The following is a 17,238-nucleotide window of genomic DNA, read 5'->3' on the forward strand; positions in this document are numbered from 1 at the left end:
CCCTTCCCTCGGCTGTCAGATATGGCGGAGCGTCTGATGCCAGGCCCTCACTCGATGAATCCGTGAGAACCAGTAGAGGGCTGGGTTCCATACGTGAGACCTAATTGGATCCCATATATGTGAAGTCCACGGTATAGCCTTAGAGCCCGTGTTTCCCCGGCAGATGTTCTGCCATTGTCCAAGAGGCTACAATCTCCTCTAATCTTCCATATGCACCTAAACTGTGGTTCATATGCATAAATGCTTCTGAACCTCCTTCGGGAAGGGTGGGCTTCCGCAGCGTCCGGTTCTAAGTGGAACGGGTACGTTTTCCCAGTGTTATCCAGTCTTACTGAGTGGGTAGTGCCATAGCAACAGTAACTGGTCTTCTGTGCTAAGCCCTGACCTGCGCCAAAAAATAGGGGCACAGGAGGCTTCCACAGGACCCTGGAAGGGGCAGGATCCCAATTCGTCGGTCGCCGAGTGACCGACTGATAGGGAACATCTTGGTTACGTGTGTAACCCTCGTTCCCTGAAGGAGGGAACGGAGACGTCACGTCCCGTCGCCACGGCTGCTGTACCACCGGCTCCTCAGCGAAAAGCTGAATATGCGCTGCACCTGCTGCCTACTTATACTCACGCTGTGATCAGCGGCAGCTGGATGCAATAATCGCATGCCAATGTGCATTGGCTCGTTTAGATACACTTGTAGTGGATTGGACTCTCTAAGCGAGATCCCAATTCGTCGGTCACCGACGTGACGTCTCCGGTCCCTCCTTCAGGGAACGAGGGTTACATACATAACCGAGACGTTTCGTGAAATGACAACAGTAAAGCTTTTAACTGCCTTTCCTCTGTCTCCAACAAATGACAGACTGGAAATCATTCATGGAGAGTTTTATGGGAACTGCATGGAATTTCGATCGTATGAATATGCAGAATTTTCAATATAGATACAATTAAAGCACGAGGTGAGAATTATCAGTATTTGTTCACTAAAATGATATTCTTTAAACACTATTTCTGCAAAATGGGCAGTTATTTTATAATTCATTGCGTAACTATTTACGTTGCTCAGCCCTTCAAAACCTTCAATGATTTTCTTTCAGAAATATTTACCGGTCATTTGTTTTGTGTGGATATATTCATACATTCTTTATTCATTAATTTTTCATGAATAAGAGGAAGGCCTCAGGACCAATCTAAGTTCTGTGCGACTGCCATTAAAAGGTGAAATGCAACAAACCTATGTGAATGTCGGAGATAGTGGAAAGGTGCCTTACTGCAATTGCACTGTTTGAATTTACTTGTCAGTACATCCACAGGCATGCTTTTGTAAGCATGTAGAAAATACTTCTGCTGCAGTTGCACGTATATGAAATAACCCCTGTACAACATGCATTAAATCACCCCATAGCAGATCTTCAGGTGGAGCTGGGGAAGGTGGAGGGTTTCTGAAGCACACTGCAACTGCTACAGCAAGGACTAGCCGAGTATTTGAATGTTGAGCAGCAAGCGCATAGGCTGCTGATGTGAAAAGAAAGCAATCAGTGGCGCCATATGAATAATGATGTGATTATATCAGATTGAGTTGAAACCTGTCAGCCTGCGCCATCTAGAGTTTCATGACATAACTTTGTATTTAATTAAAAATCGATCTAGAACAATTAAGTGCTACAGATATTCTGCCACATTAGCACATGCTAATTGTTAGCCGCCAATGGTTTGTTGAAAAACATAAATAAAAAAGAAAAATAGGTAGAATAGAATAGAAAAAAATCCACAAAACAAAAACAATGCTCTTAAGGTCAGTTTTGTGTTGTCTGGAGATTACCTGTGGTAGAACGCAGCTCCTGTGAGCACCATGGAGTATTCATTGGTCCATTTAGAGGTATAACCCCACCTCCCCTTCCCACTGTCCCAGTAATGGCTGCGTGCTGGGTAGCCTACAATCCGATCTGGAAAACTTTGCCAAACGATGAAGGCGAAATCCACCTGCAAACCCAGAGAATACAGAAATGCACAAATTTGATTACATAACTATTTCAGAAGGTGAGTACAATAAAAGACAGATTATTATTTTTGGTTAAACTATTCCTTTAAGAACAAAGACATTATGTTCATTTTCTCTTCAGACTACAGATAAAACCAAAGCGAACACCCTGATTAAGAAACTCAGCAGAGGAGATTAAAGAAGTAGAATTAACAAAAGCTCTTTTGATAGTCTGTTAAAAGAACTGGCATGGGCTCACTTTCACTGAGATAAATTATCAAAGGAGCAGATGAGAGCTAAAAGAAAACAAACCTTTTCTAGCTCGGCTCTTTATTTAGCCCTGGATTTTCTAATGCCTTCAGACATGCTTCAGCGTCAACACAACTGACTTGTCTGCATGCAGGGGATGAGAGCAGTTCTTGATCTGTCAGCGTGTGCACATATTAAAAAATGAACCCGCAAATCAGAGGAAAAGGTTGCAAATGTCCCCGTTAATGTTACAATAGATTAATCGCTACGTTAGCAGCGGACTCGGAGCCAGATTTATGACATCATGCAAATAACGTGGCCTTAAGGAATTACAGCTTTAAGGCGCATCACTCCAGCAATGCATTGTGGGTGACACACTGAAACTCGCTCCATTCATTATGTGTACCGGACCTTGATTATGGATTTGAGCGAATGGGAAAGATGAATGGCTGGAGGAGTCACGAATGCTTGGTCTGAGATGAACAGAACTCACAAATGGCTCACAAATGAGTTTAACTAATTATCTAGCTCTTATTTCATTTAGCAGTGTGTTAAAAGTAGAATCTGAAGTGTTCAGTGTGCAAAATTAAAGTGCAGTCCATGAAATTTTGGTGGAATGCCGAAGGCAAAAAAGGTCCATTGTCAATACTGTGAATTCATTGGAAGTAATTCTTAATTAATAGCCACGATATCTATTTTTACTGCATGTCATGTGTGAGGCTCTGTAGATTTCTGTTGGTCGTCGCTGCAAATTTGCACGACCAATTTGAAGATGACACAAAATCTGTCTCTGAAATTCTCAGTACATTTTGGTAGTATGTTTATATGAATTTACAATGAAGAGACATAAAAAAAAACATAGCATCTACACCATAATTTTACAAAGCTACAAGAATATATTTTTTATTTTAACAGTATTTTTACGGTTTACATTCAGTAGAAAGCACGCGCATGCTGAACGCAAACAACGCTGATCACGTTGATTATGCTCTGGGGTACTCTCCAAAATGGCGAAAGACGGTAACTCGGGGATGAGAATTGTTGAATAAATTATGTTACTATTGTTTTCTTTGCACACAAAAAGTATTCTTGTAGCTTCGTAGAATTACGGTTGAACCACTGATATCACGTGGACTATTTTGCCAATGTCCTTGCCACGTTTCTGAACATTGCAGTTATGTTGCTGTCTACGGAGGGTCAGAGAGCTCTCAGATTTCATCAAAAATATATTTTTCTTTGTGTTCTGAAGATGAACGAAGGTCTTGCGGGTTTGGAATGACATAAGGGTGAGTAATAATGACAGAATTTTCATTTTTGGGTGAATTAACCCTTTAAAGCCCGAATTACACATCGCTTTTGCACAGTCGAACTCACAGCCTGTCATAGTATTATAGCCTGGGCACAAACAGGTGCTTGACAAATGCACACTAGAAAGATTCATCCTTGTCCTGTGTCTGTACTTTTTCTCTCCAGAAGATATGACAAATAAATTAGTGCACAAAAAATAAATAAATTAATTAATTGTGCAGCTGCTTGTACTGCGCAGATTACAACATTTTTATCATGCATACTGCATGCATAGCCTAGTGTATGCGTAAAAGCCAAAGTATACATTAATCTTAAGAAGACTAACTGATTAAAGGACATTATCTGTGCAATTAGTCACATGGCATTCATGGTTTAGGTCATTCGAAAAAAAAAAAAAAATACAAAACAGAAAAGACGGCAGAATTCCATTGTGGGGATCATGCACCAGCTAAGCAACTGCCATTAAGATGAATGGGAATGCAAACCTCCTTGGCAAGCACACATTTATAGGGTCAGATGTGCAATAAAGATAAATGGGAAAACAAATACACAATAGCTGAAGATACAAATTAACCTGAAGAAACATGCAAAAACACTAGATTAATGCTGTAATTTATATTACTCTGTCATTGTACTATAACAATTATTACCCTTTCTGGTCAATTCTTCAGGCCATTAACTGCAGCACAGACATCATAACCCATGGGTTCTGCTGTGCTGCTGTTATGCCACACATGTGCCTACAGTCTAATGATGCTTGGCGCACAAAGAAAAAACAAAAAAACTCAGCCCCTATATTACATTTCCCATTTTAATAAGCCAGTTAATGAGTTGAAACAATGCAATTATGAATTCTGTGGAGCCATAGCACCGCACAGTCTTAACAAAATGGAAACTACTGCTAAATATGCCATATTCTCACATTCTCAGCACTTTCCAATTAAAACCCTCTCAAATGCTTAAAGGGCAATTACTGGGGCAGATTACTGTGCGAAACGAGAGGAAGCTTCCCTCCAACTGTTGCTGGATTTGTTTAAAGCCACAATAGCTTTCTCACCGAAACTGAGACTCATTAAACTTTTGTAATATGGCTTTTGTAATCTTGTAGCGCTATAAAAGTTAAGTGGATATTCTGGCCAGGCAGAGGTAAAGATGTACTGGGTGCAGTTAATAAAACATCAGTATGATGAATTATGAATAGCAGGTTTCAAATACACACTGAACTACGCCATACATAATGAACTTCAGAAATTAGAATCTGATTGGACGTATTCTCACTGCTTGTGACATATTAAATATTATTCTGAAGTAGATTATAATTTACAACGTACATTGCAGCACAGCCAATACACTTTAAAAATGCTAGTAAATTTCCCAAGCAATAAGAAGGAATGTCATGTGACATTGAATTAAACATTAAATTGTGAAGTGGAAAAACTAAAATAATATTTTCTTGGAAAAACATCTTGTGGCAATACTCCAACAACACTGCAGCGTATTTTTCTTTCCTCAAACTTTATGGAATTATGATAGTGTCAGACAAATGTGAGAGGAAAGATATCAGTCTTTGGGATTTAATTGGTTTTGCTGACTTCTGCTGAATGGTGCGGCTTTTTAAAACTTGCACCATCAAAGAGGATCAACAAAATCTTTCAAGATCCGACTGCAAAGGAGTTAGCAGTACATTCCATAACCAGATTAATTCCCACATTGTTTTTTCTCCCACCCCTGCCAGGGTATTTACAAACAAGCTTTATAGTCCAATTGAATCGGCCAGGAAACTGCCAAAAATGTGTTACTTTTGTTTTTAACACCCTTAACCCTGTAAACTGTTGGAGAATTGCACTGGCAGCAAATCCTTCCTGGCCCTTTGCATCTCTGCCTTAATCAAACTTAGACATACGACACCCTAATCATCAAAGCCCCTCTCTGTTCGGAGAATAAATAAATCCCAGAATTCTTCACATTGCCTGAAACATCTTTGCCAGATGGTGCAGCCATGTTTTGTGAATTGGCACTGCAGCCACACAGATTTGCATATCGCAGCTTGAGGAATGATAGTTGTTCACTACACATTTATAATCCTTTTAAATAATAATTACTCCAGATTTGGCCAATTTGGAATCTGGAATCTCATTCAGGCCTTTGAAACATAAACTATTCATCTAAAATTCTAAGGACGTAGTTCACTAAACACTGCTCCACTTTTGAGGATGGTACTTATTGTCAGTGTAAATACCTGCATCATATTCATTAACCGTTGCAATTTAGTTTAGTGGGTGCGTCGTCCTCAACATTTAAATTAAATCACAGCTACTTTTAATGTAAATTAGGTTCATTATAGACAATGCTTCTTTTACAAACACGTGTCTGATGTAGTCCACATTGCGCTATTACCAACAAATGATTAGACTAAGCTAGGTGTGAATACACTGTCTAGCTATCATGGTAATATATAACTGCTATCAAGGTACACTACAAGTCAAAAGTTTTTGAAAAGTAAGATTTTTAATGTTTTTTAAATAATTATCTTCTGCTCACCAAGCCTGTATTAATTTGATCCAAAATACAGCAAAATCCGTAATATTGTAAAATATTTTTTACTTTTTAAAATAACTCCTTTCTATTTGAATAAATCTTAAAATGTAATTTATTCCTGTGATCAAAACTAAATTTTCAGCACCATTACTCCAGTCTTCAGTGTCACATGATCCTTCATTCTAATATGCTGATTTGCTGTTCAACAAAATTTTACTATTATTATTATTATTATTATTATTATCAGTATTTAAAACAGCTGAGTACACTTTTTCAGGATTCTTTGATGAATAGAAAGATCAAAAGATCATAATTTATTTGAAATAAAAAGCTTTTGTAACATTATACACTATACCATTCAAAAGCTTGGAGTCAGTGTGTGTGTGTATATATATATATATATATATATATATATATATATATACACATACAGTATATATATACACACACAGTCGTGGTCAGAATTATTGGCACCCTTGGTAAATATGATCAAAGAAGGCTGTGAAAATGAATCTGCATTGTTAATCCTTCTGATTATTGGCGAATAAGAATTTAAAATGGGAGGAAATATGATTATGAAAAAAAAAATTTTCTCTAATATACTTTGGCCACAATTAACCCTTTTTTTCAATACTATTTGAAACCTCCATTTGCCAGTTTAACAGCTTTAAATTTTCTCCTATAATGCCTGATAAGTTTAGAGAACTCCTGACAAGAGATCAGAAACCATTCCTTCATCCAGAATCTCTCCAGATCCTTCAGATTCACAGCTCCATGACGGTGCTTCTTCTCTTCAGTTCACCTCACTCATTTTCTACAGGGTTCAGGTCAGAGCACTGGAATGGCCAGCAGAAGCTTGGTTTTGTGCTCAGTGACCCATTTTTGTGTTGTTTCTAAGGTTTGTGTTTGGATTATTGTCCGGTTGGAAGATCCAAACATGGCCCATTATAAGATTTCTAACAGAGTCAGTCACTCATTGATTTTTTATCTGTTGGTATTTGATAGAATCCATGATGCCATGTGTCTAAACAAGATGTCCAGGACCTCCAGCAGAAATATAGACCCACAACATTAAAAATACAGCAGTATATTTCATTGTACACATGGGGTACTTTTTTATCCATGTGTGCACCAAACCCATCTTGAGTGTTTGCTGCTAAAAAGCATTTTTTTTTTTATTTCATCTGACCATAGAAGCCAGTCCCATTTGAAGTTCCAGTCGTGTCTGACAACTGAATATGCTGGAGATTGTTTTTGGATGAGTGAGGAGAATTTTTCTTGAAACCCTCCCAAACAACGTGGTGGTGTAGGGGCTGTTTGGCAATTGTTTTTTTTTTTTTTTGTTTTTTTAAAGGTTTTCTGACCCCAAAACTCAACCTTTCTCTACAATTCTCCAGCTGTGGTCCTTGAAGAGTCTTTGGCCATTCAAATTCTCCTCCTCACCGTGCTTTAGGACGATATAGACACATGTCCTCTTCCAGACAGATTCATAACATTTTATGTTGTTTGGAAATTCTTAATTATTGCCCTGATGGGCAATGTTCTAGCTCTTTTCTTAAAGCCACTTCACTAATTTGTGAAGCTCAATTATCTTTTGCTGCACATCAGAAATATATTCCTATTTTTTTCTCATTGTGATGGATGATTAAGGGAATTTGGACTTTGTTTTCCCTCCTATTTATATTTCTATGAAACAGGAAGCCATGACTGGATAATTTCATGTTCATAATCCCAATGGAGAGCTCAAAATTGTAAATATGAATGGGAGTATACTTCAGAGATATTTTACTTAAGAATTTCTAGGGGTGCCAATAATTGTGTCCAATGTGCATTTGAGAAACACATGTATTTCATAATGAGATTTTGAATGAAAGGTTAGATTTTTGTGATTTTTTTAAATAAAAAAAATCAAAAGGATTAATAATGCAGGTTTATTTTCGGAGCCGCCTTTGATCATATTTATCAAGGGTGCCAATAACTCTGACCACGACTGTGTATATATATATATATATATATATATATAGGTTAAAGTTAAATGAAAAAAGTAGTTGTTCAATTTGCAAGAAAAAAAATGGTATAAGGTACTGAAGAAGTATTAACAATAAAACTCTGTTTGAGGAGCTTTTTGACACAATCTAATTTAAATATCCAAGAAACACCTTATAAATCACCATCAATAAATAACATACAATATTTTGACTATATATTTGTTGACTATATATTCTTTAAAAGGGGTGCCTGAAAGTTATTCTTTTTTATATTATTAAAATGTAAAAAAAATGTATACTACTATTAATAATACTTATAAAATGTTCGTCCTTTTCTGTCATGTCATTGTTTTCATCAAGGTTACTTTTTGAAAATACGAAAAGCATGGAAAATACTTCCAAGGTTAATTGAAAAAAGATGCTGAACCTGACAAACAGAATTAAAGGTAGCCTATAATATATTCAATGCAATCAGCTGTCTTGAAATGTTTTGATACCATTTTATAAGTCAGACATTCAAAATATAAATGAAATCCCATCACAACTCCTATAAGCAGGTGTGTAGGAATAAACAGAAGCAAACAGTCAAGCAAAAATATATGAATCCCATGCACTGCTATAGCTTGCAAATAATATTTCAATGCAACGTTTCAGGCATGCAACCTTCATTCAGCATTGTTTTCAAAAGGGAAGTTAAACACACACAAATTTAAAATACAAAGCAGCCAATGAAAGCACCATTACAATGAATAATAGCCGATAAGGGCAAAAAAGTGACAGAAAGTCAGAATTCACCATATTTTGAGAAAGACAAAAGCTGCCTCTCATCAGGATCAGTATACGGATACCAACATCTTTTTGTGAATTTGGACATCCGATTAGAGATGTACTCTTTCTTTTTTTCTCTCCATATCTCTCGCTTTGTCTAGCACATATTATCGTCTGATTAAATTATACAGCTGAGAGCAATTAAAAATGAGCCCAGCAGGCTGCTGATGCTGCAGTGTGCAAATATCATCTCTTCTCTCAGGGAAAATGAAGACAGAGAATTGACATTAACAAAGTGCAGAACAAACAAAATAAGCCAGAAATGGACAATACATGCAGCATCACAAATGGCACTGAATAAAAGAGACAAAATAATGAGGTAAAAAAGGACAGGACAAAGGAAGTAGCCTGGGAGAGCAAAAGTTTGTTTTTGAGTGAGAAAGAGACCACTGAAGTATTGAAATATTAGCTTAGCATCATGCTAAAATCCAAATCTTTTGAAATTAGTTTTCATTGCACTTTACGTGAGAAGTGCTATTTCAGAATGACAGTTTGTTAGAAATGTAATAATACTTTTCAATATAATGTCATTTTTAACACTTGACAAAGGATTGAGATTTTGAAAGACAAAACCAAATAGTCTACTATATGATATTCCTCAACATTTCAAATACAATAACATGTATTATGATGAATGAATGCATGATCTCTCACCTCATTGGTGGACAGAACCGAGTCCTCATCCAGGCTGAGAACTGCATCAGTTTTGATAGCTTGATGAGGGAAAAAACGTCCACTCATCGTCTGAGGGGAAATAAGAAGTGACATTAGTGATTCACAAATTTTCAGCACAGAATGTGGTTGAAATTTGTTAATTTACACCATTAGTTTTGGATTTGCAATTTTTTTTTTACATTGTTCAGAAATGACAATGTATTTATTAATGCAACTTTACTTTGACACATCCTTGTCTATCATCGCCTACATTGCCTGTGATATCTCTTTGAGTCTTATCTGTTCATGAAGTCAAAGTCAGAATAGTTGAACATCTGCCAAAGTACAATATGGTAATTTACACATTGCGGTGCGAAAAGGACATTAAATAAAATATTAAGAGGGTGTAGTGAAACTCCAATGCCATTTGAGGTCATTGATCATCCACTTTAATGGTGGTTTGCTGAATCGTGTCTGTACACCAGTGCCAATTCATGTGTTTGTAGTCTCTCAGGGTGTGAATGACAATTCGATAAGCCATTTGGCCCCAGAAATGACTATTTTCTGGATAATTGTAGAGTTACAGCCTAGTATACACTACAGTATATAGCTTAGTTTCATACCCATAGGATATTGACTATGCGTATGATGCAAATTTCAGGGGTCAGGAACACAAGTTTTTATGTGTCAAGAAACAAAGTCTTGCAAGGTATACAAAGTTGTTACGATGAACACATCTGAGAAGAAACTAGTTATACAATCTCTTATTTTCAGAGTTTTGTTTGAAGCAAATAAACAATATGTAAACTATTGCAGCACAAAAGTAAATCCTACTAATGTTTTCAGAGTAAGGTCAATAAAATAATCAGTACTCATTATAGTTGGACGGATATTCTGACTACAAAGTCAAAACACATTTCAACTCCTTTTTTCAGAGCTTACCCAACACAGTTCCCAACTGCAGCCTGTTCATGTTGACATTTGCCTAATTTACTGTCAGATATTGTAGAGTTAGATTTAGAATGTACGGCCTTTGACATCAACAAGATAAGATTAGACTGACCTGCACCCATTTTTGAGATCTAATCGAATGACTGTTTGCCAGACAGTCAGAAGTACTAAGAACAGGTTATTTATCACAGCAAAAGGGGTTGTCAACAGAGCGTTGGATCTGGTCTTCAAATATCTTACAGATTTTCTCGGAAGGTTCTGTTTATACTGCCAAGCTGTTGAGAGGTTGACCGGCTACAGAACACTGACATGTTTAGCGAACAGTGTGATTTTGTGATATCAGTGATAGAGAGAAGCGGGGCTGTTTTTATCTATCATTCCCTCTGTGATTAGCCATTCATCACTGCCACAGCTTTGCAGAGAGATGATGACATAACATGGTGTACAAAGTCTTCTTCCACAGATAAAAAAACTTACAAGTTATGTCTACAACTGTTAGATTCTGTGGACAAATGTTAGATTGTGCCGACGTGCTCCAAAAAATGTTAGATCACATCTCCACACCAAGAATACTGGATTCATTCTTTTTTTCAGGTCCCTTCAGAGGATATCGGTATTGTGTTTTATCCAAAACCAGTCAGCAAAGTTTTGTCTGATACCCAAAACCAGCTGACAGCAGGTTTTGTAAAATTCTGTCATCATTTACTATTTCATGACTTTCTTTTTTTCTGAGGAACACAAAAGAAGATATTTTAAAACAAAATGTTGGAAACCAAACAGTTTTGGTTTAACTTCCATTGTATGGACAATCAGTTCTCAAAATATACCATATAGATAAAAGTACTGGGGCATTACAACACATTATAAATTGTATTTTAAATACATAGACTTAATATGGAGTTGGTTCACCCTTTGCAGCTATATCAACTTTAACTCTTCTGGAAAAGGCTTTCCATAAGATTTTGGAGCATTTCTGTTGGGAATGTTTGTCTATTCATCCAGCAGAGCATTTATAAGGTCAGGCACTGGTGTTGGATGAGAAGGCCTGGCTCACAATCTCCATTCAAGTGTTTGATGGGGTTGAGGTTGTGGCTCTGTGTGGCCCAGTCGAGTTCTTCCTCACCAAACTCATCCAGTCATGTCTTTATGGGCCTTGCTTTGTGCACTGGGGCACAGTAACACTGGAGTAGAAAAGGGCCATCTCCAAGCTGTTCACACAATATTGGAAGCACATCATTCTCCAATATGTCTTGTGTTTCCCTTCACTGGAAGTAAGAGACCTATTCCAGCCCCTGAAAACCATCCCATTCCATTATACTTCCTTCACCAAACTTTACAGTTGGCACATTGCAGTCAGGCAGGTAATGTTCTCCTAGCATCTGCCAAACATAGACTCACCCATCAGACTGCAAAACAGAGAAGAGTGCTTTGCCACTTTATAGAACAGGTTTCCACTGCTCCAGAGTCCAGTTGTGGTGTGCTTTACATTCAGTAATGAAGAGGTGCATCCTAATACTTTTGACTATACAGTGTATCTTCTTTTATGTTCCACAAGAAGAAAGTCATATAGATTTGGAATGAAATAAAGGTGAGTAAGTGATGGCAGAATTTTTAGTAAATGCTGAAACGGAATTAAAGTCATGGGGAACTGCTGCTTGCAAACTATTTGACTTCCATATTTTGACATATTTCTGCGTGAAACAGGATTTTAAACAGAAAAAGTAGAGCAGGACTTCATCCATCTGTCATGTGTTTTTCAGTTTAGTTATAGTTTCATGTTTTTTGATGTCTTTATTTTGCCATATCTTTTACATTCCTGCTTCCTGTCTCGACTGTTTTCAGGTGTTTTTGTTTGAGTATTAGTGTGTGTTTGTGGCTTTTTATTTGAATGTAACCTGTGAGTTTTTATGGTACGTCTCTTGTACCAATTTAAGTCAGTGTCATGTTTGATTTATTCCAATGTTTTGTTTTGGATTCTGTATCATTCTTTTTCAGTCATCAAATAAATCTGTGCTTTGGATCCTTACCTCAACTTGCGGATAAATGTTGAATCAATAAAAGTGGGCATTGCATAACAAAACGGTCAATTGCTAGTTTTCTTGAACAATGCCTGAATAGCTATATGTCCCTTGGTTAACAATAGCCAATAAGCTGCATGGCCACATCAACAGAAAGGGAAAGTGGTCTCAGTGGCAGACCAAGTTATTTGTCTTGGTCTGGATCTGGCCTTGAAAGGTCTAATCCTACTCTGGTTCTTGACTCAAACTCTGCAAATAAACCCACTGTGAGTCCAACTGCTTTTATTGAACAGAACACAGTAGAAATGGACATTTCTGATATCATTTAGCAGTAACTTAAAAATCACTGTTTCCCACAATCAATCCTCTGTACCATTAGGACGACACTGTTTTAATCCATTACAGTAAATGGAGGCTACAGAGGAGGTTCAAACCTAATTATAGTATTGACTCTTCATTAATACCTCTGAATAATTAATAAAACTGTTCATGTGAAAAGAGTCTGATTTTTAAAATCAAAATAGCTCTACAAGCACCTCTGGTCCAGGGGTGCATTCTCATTAGCATAACAAGTTTTGAACCACCAGAGGGGCAAATATAGATTCAGGGAATATAATAAATTGACTGCCGAGATCTTAAATGTGTACAAACCATGTAAATCATTAAAGCACAGAATTATCTAGTAAATTTAATATTCAACTGTTTAAAATCCATCTTACTTCAGATGGGAACATTAAGGCATGTAAAACATACTTTGTATAGTGAATTTAAAAGATGTCCTGCCCTATTGATTTCCATTTTATGTGCATTACTTTTAAAAATATGCATTATATATTTGCATATATGTGACAGATGCTGTGACTGCAGTATGTAATATATGCATATCACTGCATTTATCATTCTGAGTCTTCTCTCATATATGTATGGGTTCTGGAAAGGACTATGTAGTTATCTGGGAGGCCAGCTGTCTTTGTTGACACATGGCTCCTTCCTCTGATATCACTCCTTTTCCCTCAAGACACGCTTTATTTAACTGTAAAGCTCACATAATCTTCCACAGGGACTGTCTGCCCTTTACTGTCTCTCTCTGTTTCATCGCCTCTTCTCTTGCATTATATATATTTTAGAGATGGTCAATATTACACATTTAAAAAAATAGACTAACAGTTTTGTTGAATCCCTGAGACATTGGGTTGGTTTCAGGTTCACCTGACCTCGATTAGATACATTTCTTAAGGGAACTTTACATAAGGCATGTCAAAAACAGCTGGGCGGAGTTCAGTAGAATGGAATAAGAAACACCATGGAGGATTTCGGGACACATTTTTAAAGCGTTTTCTAATTGTAGTGGTTATGACACTAAAAAAACACTCAAAAGATGTCATGTTATGGCAGTATATAGAGTTGTGACACTAAAGACCTCACAGCAGTGCCCTCACAGGGTTTTACTATGCAAACAGTTAAAGCACACCATTTAGCATGCTAATTTAAACACTGCCGCTAAGGAAAACAATGCTAAAATCCAGTTTAGCCAGTAGCTTTCTTCATTGGTCTACTTCTGTGCCATATGTATTTAAATTAAATCAACATGATGCAAATACACCTTTCTATGTAAATATATTTATGCCTTTTTCCACAAAAGTCTGAGTAAAAGTCCACAAAAGTCTGAGTAAAGACGCTAATGTAGCATGACTAACAATAACAGCAAACAACTACTTCCAACAAGTAGCACAACCAAACAACCTGAGGGAATATTCACAAAAACACTCACATACGTAAACGTAGCAGGCTTAAAATATCTACAGTAAATCATTCCAGCAAAGAGGTTTGTTTGAAGGGTTTATTTAAATAAATAATAATATTTTTTTTTTACAGATTCGAGTCCCTCTACTGTTTTTAAGTTATGTAAATTAGTGTTTTGGTTTAAGGCAGAATGAATGAACATTGTCCAAATACATGTTATGTATCTTAACGTGAATAATTCACCCATGCATATGTTTCATTTTTTTCATATCGTAATTCCTAATCAAAATAATTAAGTCATAGCTCAATGTTCTCTCCAATAATTTATTATTACAGTTTATGGGCCAGCTTTACTAACAGCTTGCGACAGCACAAACTGTCTTTTGGCATTAAAATAGTACTGTCAGGATTTACTAAAGATGCGCAGTGAAGAATTGCTGTTGAAAAGGCTTGGACACAGTTATTTTTGCGCCTGACCTCATTGGCAGTGTTGTGCAAGTTACTTCCTAACTGTAATACATTACAGATTACTTGTTACTGTTATTTAAAAGTAATTCCTTACCTTACAATATTACTGTCTCAAAAGTAATACAGGAGTCATGTAACACATTACAATTCTGAGTTACTTTCAGCAAAATATCTACAGAAGTAGAACTTAACATTCTAAAATGACTAAATGTACTAGAGCCCTGCCCTAATGGCAAAGTGTTTATATTTCATTCCGGCTTTTTATTAAGTTCATTTAGAAAAAAACGTTTGGAGCATTTTTTTGTTCATTAAATAAGTTTTTTCTTTCTTAAAGTAACGACCAAGCGGCCAGCGGCAGACCCGCAGGCTGATCATAGCTTATGTTTGATCAATTTAGCCTTCTCAAATCATCACGACTTGCCTAAAATAAAATCTATAGATATACTAAAACAGTTCAAGCATATAACAATGTTTAAACGTTAAACCTAGATAAATGTGCGCTGCATCCAGTAGTTTGTGCGGAGAGTGGAAACTAAAGCACAGGACATGGAGGCACCAGCGCAATCAATTGCATTTTGTTTTTAATGGAAACAACTTACGCCATAATTTTTGCTCATAAAGGTAAGAGTAATCATTCGTAACTGTAAAGGGTCTACTTTTATTTGTGTGCACTCACAATGTCAACAAAATGTCGTGCTTTTATCTTGAACAGGAGCGCTTCATAAAAATTAACCGAAAGTCAGTGAATACATGCCTCACAGACAGGATAAATATATCTAAAGAAAGCTTTAAATTGCTACTTAACAAAATAAATAAAAACGAAAACAAAAACTATTTAATATAATCATTATCCGTGAAGATGCACTTCTCTCTTAAGGCGCGTCTAACGAGGAGATGGCAAATCCTTAGTATTTCCCCCGGACACATTCATGGTAATTACTTTTGCTGGGACTTTTGCTTTATTGCGTGCATTTGAACGCAGAACTCTTCAGCTGTGCTGACGGCTCGCTGCTGCTGTGGGACACTAAACACCGTCGAACCACTCTTGACAGTCGCGGCAGCACGGACTCATGTTATTTCCACCAGCACAGCAATTTTTTTTCATCAATAATTGATGGATGTCTAAAATATAAAGATAAGTTGAAGCCTAAAACAAGCCAGAGGACCGGCCCGCATCTGAACTATGATGTGAATATGGGCCCAAAGCCCGGCCCTAGGGACATAAAAAAGTCGGAGCCCGACTTTAAATTAAATTTCCAAAAAAAAAAAATTGGGGGCTAAAAGTGTGTTGTAACGCAAGCGTTACTGAACATGTACAGAGTAAAATATTACTGTAAATTGATTAGTAATGCCTTACACGACTGTGTTACAGCAAAAAGTAATACGTTACTGTAATGCATTATTTTTGTAACGCGTTACTCCCAACTCTGCTCATTGGATATGCATTTATAGGAGAGTATTAAAATGAATCAAGCAAGGTGATTTACTAATGTTTGCGCTCATAAAATTACTGGTATTTGAGCCATTATTTAACACCTAAACAAGCATGTCTTAAATTATTTTGCGCCTGTGTTGTAAGTAGATCACCCACACCTGATTTGCATTGGCTCTGCTTATTTGCGACCATGTTAATTTTGCAATTGATCGATTTGTAAATAAGATGTTGCGTCTGTGTTCTTGAATTTGCACATTGTCAGTAAATCACCCGCAGAAATTTCCACGCCCATCAGCGCTGTTTTGGAATGGCACTCTCGCACTAATTTGCCCTGTTTGCCCTACCTTTTATATATATTTTTATTCTTTGGCAGAAACAAACTTCCATATAAAACAACCTAGATAGCACATAAATAAACTGTGCATCAGCAAATGCACTTCATTATCCCACAATCTGTCTTGTCTACCTTGTCTGTCTTTCTGTTCATGACATCAAACCTCAATAAGATGCCACAGGACTTCTCTCCCTCTCTCTCTCTCTCTCACACACACACACACACACACACACACACACACAAACCCTCACACACACAATAACTCTCTCCCTATCATGACCTCTATAGATTGCACTTCTAGTGAAAACCAAGTTCATGCCTCTCTGTTAAGCTTTTATCTCAGTATTAAACAACTCCAATTTATCTTAATCAGGACTCAGATAAAAGCGTGTTATGATTTGGATGTGCCGTTTGATAGCTTATTAGTCACAGTATGATTTAATTTTGACAAATGGTTTTTGATGAAAACTTTGATTATCTATTTCACACTTGTTTGACACATTAATTCACACTCCTTTCAAAGTAAGTAGCTGCATTTTATTTAGAGCTCTGGACTGTGTGCGTTTTTCTGATCTATATGGTTTTGAAATCTGTGTTTGTAATTATTATTACCAGTTATATCACCAAATAAAAAACTTGGACTAGAATTATGCCAAAATTACTCTTCAACCTTTGTCGGGTGGATAGAAAGTTGGATAATATATATATATATATATTATCTTTCAGTTATTTTTGCGCCTGACCTCATTGGC

At 36.7% G+C, this 17,238-nt stretch overlaps 1 protein-coding gene across 1 annotated transcript in view; it reads right to left on the bottom strand.

Annotated features, from left to right (window-relative positions):
* Positions 1-17,238, bottom strand: part of LOC306879830 (exostosin-1-like) — a gene marked incomplete at both ends in the record, with an annotated part of 331,067 nt that overhangs the window by 13,723 nt on the left and 300,106 nt on the right. The window contains 2 exons of the mRNA XM_079433032.1: positions 1,814-1,974; positions 9,538-9,627. Of these exons, the coding sequence (XP_079289158.1) occupies positions 1,814-1,974; positions 9,538-9,627 (251 nt within the window). The remainder of the gene's footprint in view (positions 1-1,813; positions 1,975-9,537; positions 9,628-17,238) is intronic.

Source organism: Barbus barbus (genome assembly GCF_936440315.1).
Source record: "Barbus barbus genome assembly, chromosome: 14".
Lineage (NCBI taxonomy): Eukaryota > Metazoa > Chordata > Actinopteri > Cypriniformes > Cyprinidae > Barbus > Barbus barbus.